At 37.5% G+C, this 8,682-nt stretch overlaps 1 protein-coding gene across 1 annotated transcript in view; it reads right to left on the bottom strand.

Annotated features, from left to right (window-relative positions):
• Positions 1 to 7,509, bottom strand: part of plpp2a (phospholipid phosphatase 2a) — a 55,784-nt gene extending 48,275 nt beyond the window's left edge. The window contains exon 1 of the mRNA XM_079820318.1: positions 7,208 to 7,509. Coding sequence (XP_079676444.1) covers positions 7,208 to 7,271 — 64 coding nt within the window. The 5' untranslated portion in view covers positions 7,272 to 7,509. The remainder of the gene's footprint in view (positions 1 to 7,207) is intronic.
• Between the last annotated feature and the right edge of the window lie 1,173 nt (positions 7,510 to 8,682).

The following is an 8,682-nucleotide window of genomic DNA, read 5'->3' as shown; positions in this document are numbered from 1 at the left end:
AAAGTTCATAAAGACATCATTAAAACGAATCCATATATGAATTATGTGGTTAAGTCTACATTTTCTGAAGAGACTCGATCGCTTATATGATGAACAGATTGAATTTAGGCTTTTATTCACATATCATTTCTCACAGGTTCATTCTCATGTTAAGCAGCACCTTTGAGCTTCCGCAAGAACCAATGAGGTTCATTCTCGTGTGTCAAGCAGGTTCTGTTTATGTTTGCAGATCAATGTTTAAATTTGAATAAAAGCCTAAATTAAGCCTGTTGATCATATTCAGAAAATGTTTACTAAACCGCTAAATTAATATGGATTCGTTTTACAATCTCTTTACAAACATTTTTGAATGTCAAAGTGGTAGTTGGTCAATGGAGGGACAGAAAGCTCTCAGATTTCATCAAAAACATTCTAGGGTGAACTATCCCTTTAAGAGTGAGGCTCTAGTGGAATATTCAGCATTTTCACTACCAGTTTCAGAATGAAGAGCTGTGAAACGTTTCTACTGACATGTGTAGGAAGTTCTGAGGGGTGTGGACGACTGAGGATTTGCTCAAATGTCACAAACAATGCAACCTGCCAATCCAAAAACTGCAGATATTTTCCAAAACCCACAAAGGTCAACCAATGAGACGTGAATCGAACTTTATCTAGAAAAGCAGGATATTAAAGGGATAGTTCACCCAAAAATGAATCTTCAATTTATGGAAAAAGTGTTGAAAGTGCCTCTGCCGTTCATGAGGCTTCCATTACCAGGTATGCTCGTCATGATGTCACGTACGCATCTTGAATTGCGAGAAGGAACTTTCCACACTTGTCATTACAATATCAATATAAAAATCAATAATATTACAGTCTTTGTATTTTGATTACCCCAATTTCGTTTTCATTTTACTTAAAGGTCTTCTCTTTATTTTGAGGGTCCCTTTACCACATTCTGTTGACAATTAGAAACGTTGCACCTACATGAGAGTGATAGTAGAGTATTAGTATTATAGAGTAATAATAAAGTCACATGTAGTTGCAAAGTTACTTATAGCCAATAGAATGTCTGTTGGAGGACCGTCACAATAAAGAGTTAGCAGATATTGTTTACTAATACTGTAATGAGAGACAGTTGACATTTAGTTGCAAAGTTACTTATAGTCCACAGAATGTTTAAAAGGGATCATCCAAATAAAGTGTTACCCAATTAATCACGCACCCCTGCTCAGTATATGTTTTTAATGCATTAAACACTGAACTAAATTCTCCCTTTCTGGCCCATCGGCCACTCCGGATAACCAGACACATGCACAAATATTTGCCTTTGTCTGGACAAACACATAAATGTGGATGATTTGAGAGTAATCCTTACCCGGTGTTGACAGCAGAGAATAGCGTGTGACTCGCACAGACCTGGCTCTACAGCAAGCCTCGACACGCAGCATCGCAGCACATTTACAGTGCAGCAAGAATGTGTAGACAAACACATGCATGGGATTCATTATTTTGGCCCACTTTGTTTGAGTTTGTCTTTCTTGTCAGTGCACACTATCATCTTCCCGCTGAATTGCACAGGTGGGCTTTAACTGTAGGCCACGCCCACACTGCCAGGAAACATCATTCCCATAGAAGAAAGTGGCTTTGTTTACAGCTTTTTTTAAAGTAAGGGTTAACCAAAATTGTTTAATTTTGTTGTTGTTTATTCAAATAAAATGAAATAAAAAGACCAAAAAGGGAAAACGTTCAGTTTCAGAAGTAAAAATCCCATTTATTTTCTCTACAGGGGAATAGTTTTTTTAGCAATAAGTTATAAACCATTAAAGAAAGACGTTCTACGAACCACAAGGTTTTTAATAAATGGTATATATGCTTTTGTTGAAGTCAGGGTGCATTATTTCAACTTATTTACAATAATCATGTTTATCAGCGAAATTAATGAAACTACGTTACCCACAATTCCGCAAATGAAATCTCCACCAATCAGTCACAATGAGCAGATCGCGCCAACATAACTCTTTAGTCTTCTCTCTCAGACTACTTGTCAACATATATATGCACATTTAAAAAAATAAAATATATTGTTTCTATATATAATCAACATTTTAAATCAATGATTTCTCTGTCGTTTTTAATTATATGATGCCATTGTATTTTTCCCTTCATTAAAGCTGTTAAATACACAAGTAATGCCTTAGTCATTTTGTCACAAGACTTTTTAGCTTCAAATCAAATTTTCGTACCGATATGAAAATGTTGGCCGATACGACTGATAATTCTTTATATTTTAAAGCCAATAACCAATATATTGGCTGATAAAGCTAAATCTAATTTTAGATAGTCGTGAAGGAATAAATGTGTAATTCACAACATTCTTTTACAAAAGTGTTCTCATTATAAATGATGGAGCCTATAGGACAGACTTGCGCAGCACATGTTATACTTGACTGTATTTTCCTTTTCAAAGAGATTTCAATCATATTTCAAGCAATTCAAAATCATCATGGTGAACAGTGTACGTCTGGAGTGTCTCATCTGAAGGAAATAATACATTATTTATCTGCTTTAAAATATTGGCCAAATTTTCTTATCGGGTCGATAACGATAACATTAAAGGGGTCATGAACTGAGAATATATTTATATTTATGCATTTGGCAGACTTTTTTATCCAAAGCGACTTACATTGCATTCAAGGTACACATTTTTTTACATTTTGTCAGTTCTTGCTTTCCCTGGGAATCGAACCCATGACCTTGGCGTTGCTAGTGCCATTGCTCTATTGTCTGAGCTACAAAAAGCTAAATTTCCTTGAGCTTTTGACATATAAGAGGTCATCATACTATGAGAATATCCTGTAAGTTTCAGAACTGAAAAAAAACCCCGCTTTTATTGTATCCAAGCCCAGAGAACTAATTTTTACGGAATGTGCCTATAGACAGGAGAAAGACCGCCTCTGCAGAAGAAGATAAACGCCTACTTCATCACTGCAACTTTGGCCCCGCCCACTGGCGTGTTAGTGAGATGACGAGGAGAGAAGAGCGATACAGGATCACTGGACTAAAAATAACATTACCTTCAAAAGGATCCTAATGCTAGGAATGTGCTTTTTTATTTTCAACAATGTGAATGTCTCAGTTGAGCATTATTTATTTGTATTTGGTACATTTCCTGTGGATTCTTTGGTAAATCAGTCGCAAATTTGGCGCAGGCTTTTCTTCTTATCTTTATCAAGACATTATCCAAATGAATGCCACTGCTTGTTTTTGTTTTTAGCTGAATGCTACCATTGTGTCTGTGAATGCAGCTCACCGTTACCGAACGTGTCAAGGATTGATGACGCAAAACTCAGTCCCTACGAGTCTCTTGCTTGCGTCCGTTTTTCGCGTCTGACTGTCGTACAGTCTGACATAATGACAACTGAGATCCTACAGTGTGACATGTATTACATCTGGGATCATATTTGTACAGTCTGACAAGCAACATTCGCAGAGGATTTAAAAAAAAAAAAAAAACACGCACAGTGTGCAGGACCCTTAAGACAAAAATAAATCGGCTATATATACTTTGCCTGCCGTTAACTCATGACAATCATGCGATTAAATATTTGAATCGATTGACATAGGCCATGCATAGGCCTACGTACGTACGCACACACACACAGGCTATCATTATATTTATCATTATAATAGGCTATATAATTTATATCACAAAACTGTTCTGCGCATGTGCTACCCCTCTCGCACGCTATTTCGTTCACAACACAGCAGACGGCAGAAAGCAAACATTAACCATAATTGCGATAACGCAAAATATTACTGAGGGAAAACTTATCACAGTCCCAAATGATGCAGGAAAAGCAGCACTCTGGAAGCGTTATAATCAACTGTCGATGCCATTCTCCTTCATAACTCGTAGGCTACTGAGAAGGATATATTTGTGTAAATAGTTTAGCAACACTGCGTGAACTTATTGAAGTTTTAAGTTTGAGTTCCAGAGAAATTTGTGACTGTTACACCTGTTCGACCACAGCAAGTTACGTAATTGGTAAGTCCGTGCTTATTCTCTTACTGCTGTGCTGAGCCGAGCCGCTGTGCCTGTGTTTGTACATGTATTTGTTTCCCGTTGCAAGCAATCTTTAAATACAACATATTGCAAAAATGGTATTTGCTGTTAGAAACGGACCTCGGGTTCGGGCTTAACATGTCAATGTAATGGTGGGGTCGGGTTAAAGGATTTCGGGTATGGGCCAGGTTCGGGCTTTAGTTTAAAGCCCGTGCAGACCTCTAGTGGCCGTTTACACTTAAGTCCCACAGCAGCCAATCACAGAAGAGGGCATTTACACTGAAGTCTCACAGCAGCCAATCACAGCAGTGGGCATTTACACTGAAGTCTCACAGCAGCCAATCACAGCAGTGGGCATTTACACTGAAGTCTCACAGCAGCCAATCACAGCAGTGGGCGTTTACACTGAAGTCTCACAGCAGCCAATCACAGCAGTGGGCATTTACACTGAAGTCTCACAGCAGCCAATCACAGCAGTGGGCATTTACACTGAAGTCTCACAGCAGCCAATCACAGCAGTGGGCATTTACACTGAAGTCTCACAGCAGCCAATCACAGCAGTGGGCATTTACACTGAAGTCTCACAGCAGCCAATCACAGCAGTGGGCATTTACACTGAAGTCTCACAGCAGGCACGCCCTTTCAAACAAAGCATTCAAATCAGAGGCTAAAACCAGGGTAGGAAAAACACCCTTTTTTATTTTTGATGTGAAAATCATATTAACATTATAAGTGCACCTCAGGAAATATTGTAAAACAATGCAGTTCATGAACCCTTTAAAAATTAACATATATCGTCCGATATATCGTACTTAAATTTTAAAAAATCCTTATAGGAAAAATACTTCTAGAACCAAGGCAAAAGAAAGTGATAACATTATAAGTGGCGTGCACGGTTACGCTTTACACTGCAAAAAATGCTTTTCTTACTTAGTATTTTTGTCTTGTTTTCAGTCCAAATATCTAAAAATCTTACATTAAGAAACATTTACTAGACAAGCAAAAGTGGTCTTATTTTGGGGGAAAATAACTCAAAATTAAGGGAGTTTTTGCTTAAAATAAGCAAAATAATCTGCCAATGGGGTAAAATAAATAATCTTGTTTTCTGTTTGAATTAAGATTATTTTGCTTACCCCATTGGCAGATTTTTTTTGCTTATTTTAATTATTAATCATTAATTTTGAGTTATTTTCCCCCAAAATAAGACAAAAACTTTTGCTTGTCTAGTAAATGTTTCTTAATGTAAGATTTTTTAGATATTTGGACTGAAAAGCATTTTTTGCAGTGTATAAAAGTAGTTAAAGCAAGTTGTTAGCTTTTCGTGAGGAATAGACTGTTATTCGCTGAAAATCTTCCCATCAATCATAGTCAAACCTATCATAAATCATATGGACTATGTTTACAGTGCTTGTATAGTTCTTTTTTTGAATGTAAATGATGACAGAATTGTTATTTTCGGGTGAACTATTGCTTTAAATGAAAACAGATCCCAACACACCAATACTGGCACTGGTCTAATGATTTTGAGACTCATCAGTCGTCATCTGTGAGAGAGTTTGCAGCGCCAGCAGCCGTTAATGAACACTTCTTGGATGTAAATCTGACTCACACCAAGTAAAACGGATCTACAAATGTTATTCACTCTATGCTGAGTCATCTTGACGAGTCTATAGACCACACAGATGAACTGAAGCATATATGAGCTGCAGTAAATCTCAGGCATTGTTCACATCAACTATATATGCATGAAGAGACACTCCTAAAAGTCGCCATTGTTACTGTGATATATGCTTCAGTAGAGGAACGCATCAGATAATGCTTGCACGGGTCATTTTACCGGTGTAATATTACAGGTGTTATTATGTGCTGCCTCAAATAATAGTTGGTGGTGAAATAGTACAAAGCAGAATCTTGATAAACATCCCGAATCAAAGATACGGCGGCACAGATATGTCAAAAAGATAACATGACATGTACAAGATCTAATGATTGCCACATCTGAGCTAATAATAAAAAGTGTCATTCCTTTTGAAAACACATTGATTCGTTTCAAATAAAGCACTGTGTGTGAACAAGCTCTGAAGTGGCAAAACGTTCCATGGTGCAATGACTTATAAATGATTTTATCGGACGGTAAAACTATGGATTGATGGGGTCCAAAAGTCTGAGACTTCTTTTTTTTGTGGAAAACAATGATTCTGCTCTATTTGTAGGTTACTAATCAAAGACAAACTAGTGACATTGATCATGTGACGCTTTGTTCGGACTGTCAGATGTTCACTCAAATCATGCTGGTGAACATGAGCATCAGGGTTTGTTTCGTCTAAAAATGTTAGTATTAAATTAGATAAGAACGTATTATCATATTATGTATGATACTGCAAGGTAAATACCACAAATAACCCACAGTATTATATAGGATGCAAGGCATTATACATATTATTCAGAATAATTTTCAATATCAGATTCCTCCTTTATGTTTGGTCCTCCCCAATCTTGAGGATTTGGTTACATCTTTGCTATGTTCCTGTATTTTGACTTAAGTGGCATGAAATATATAATTATCACTTGCGTTTAACACCACCAGACAATTAAATGCAACAGGTTTTATATTGCTCAACGTTTACCTCATATAATCAGTCAATTATATAAAAGTTACAAAAACAATGTACAAAACTATAGTATAAGTCAGTGATATTATTATTTGTTTTGTCCAGATCTATTAAAACAACTTAAAATTGTGTAAAAAAATGCGATTCATACAAAAAAGCTTTAATGATACATATATTTTTAATTTCTGAAAACATACATATATATCCTTGAAAGTTGGAAATGTTTTGGAAAATTACGATGAAGCAAATACAAATAATTGTAAGAAATTGGATGAACCTTTTCAAAAATGTATGAAACCAACATAAAAACTGATTTTACATTAAGAACTGGCCATGTGGATTTTAAACTACATTTAAAATCTTTTTGTCATAATTTCAGACAATTGTCATAATCACTGACCCAGATATAATGTGTTGTGTGAGATGTGCTTGTTTCCCATGGGAAGAAACAGAAGTTAAAGGTGGCAGGTGAACTTTGGTGGAACTCAGGAACTCAGATTTCACAATCATCGGCTTCGGGAATGCATATGTAATAAAAGATCAGACTTACCCAAAAGCACACACACAACATCCATCAGCACAATAAACAACTTGTTCTTCTTCAGATCTGGCATGACTGTGATTTGTTCAGCTCTTCTGGGCTTTATGGAAACTGAAGCGACTCGTGTGATAGTCGATGCGCGTGTTCTTCCGGGTGTTCTGTGTCACCTGCGTTAAAGGTGAGCTGATGATGTAACGCGTCCTCGCTCCCGTTGAGTAATTTCACGGACGCGAGTTTCACGCGAGTGGACAAGACGCTTGACAAGTGAAGACTGTACCGCGAACTGTTGAGCTGACTTTACTCGCCCAGGTACACGCCCACTGCTGACGTCAATCAGTGTGTTCTCTCTCTCTCTCTCACACACACACACACACACACTAAAGTTGAAGAGTGAAATATAATAGAAGACTAACTCGTTCAGACTAGTGCAGGCACACACAAATATAATATTTATTTCAAGAAAATCTTTACTTAAGCGTGTTATATTTTGTGAATAAAGAGGTAAATTATGTTTTGCTTTGTTTTGTTTTTCGCAAACAAAGCACTTGCATCGCTTTATTAAATTGAGATTAAACCACTTGGGTCACATGGATTACTTTAAAGGCAGGGTGGTTGATTTGTTCCAGAAACATTTTTTGTTATGCCGGTTGAAAGTCTCTTTACATCCTGCTAGCAATCACTAAGTTAAGTGGTCTAAATGTACATATAGCCTATATATGTACACTCACCAAAAGGATTATTAGGAACACCTGTTCAATTTCTCATTAATGCAATTATCTAATCAACCAATCACATGGCAGTTGCTTCAATGCATTTAGGGGTGTGGTCCTGGTCAAGACAATCTCCTGAACTCCAAACTGAATGTCAGAATGGGAAAGAAAGGTGTTTAAGCAATTTTGAGCGTGGCATGGTTGTTGGTGCCAGACGGGCCGGTCTGAGTATTTCACAATCTGCTCAGTTACTGGGATTTTCACACACAACCATTTCTAGGGTTTACAAAGTATGGTATGAAAAGGGAAAAACATCCAGTATGCGGCAGTCCTCTGGGCTAAAATGCCTTGTTGATGCTAGAGGTCAGAGGAGAATGGGCCGACTGATTCAAGCTGATAGAAGAGCAACTTTGACTGAAATAGCCACTTGTTACAACCGAGGTATGCAGCAACGCATTTGTGAAGCCACAACACGCACAACCTTGAGGCGGATGGGCTACAACAGCAGAAGACCCCACCGGGTACCACTCATCTCCACTACAAATAGGAAAAAGAGGCTACAATTTGCACGAGCTCACCAAAATTGGACAGTTGAAGACTGGAAAAATGTTGCCTGGTCTGATGAGTCTCGATTTCTGTTGAGACATTCAGATGGTAGAGTCAGAATTTGGCTTAAACAGAATGAGAACATGGATCCATCATGCCTTGTTACCAATGTGCAGGCTGGTGGTGGTGGTGTAATGGTGTGGGGGATGTTTTCTTGGCACACTTTAG

This window comes from Gobio gobio (genome assembly GCF_949357685.1).
Source record: "Gobio gobio genome assembly, chromosome: 6".
Taxonomy (NCBI): Eukaryota; Metazoa; Chordata; class Actinopteri; order Cypriniformes; family Gobionidae; genus Gobio; species Gobio gobio.
The sequence above is the reverse complement of the archived record's forward strand: the minus strand, read 5'-3'. Positions and strand labels throughout refer to the sequence as shown.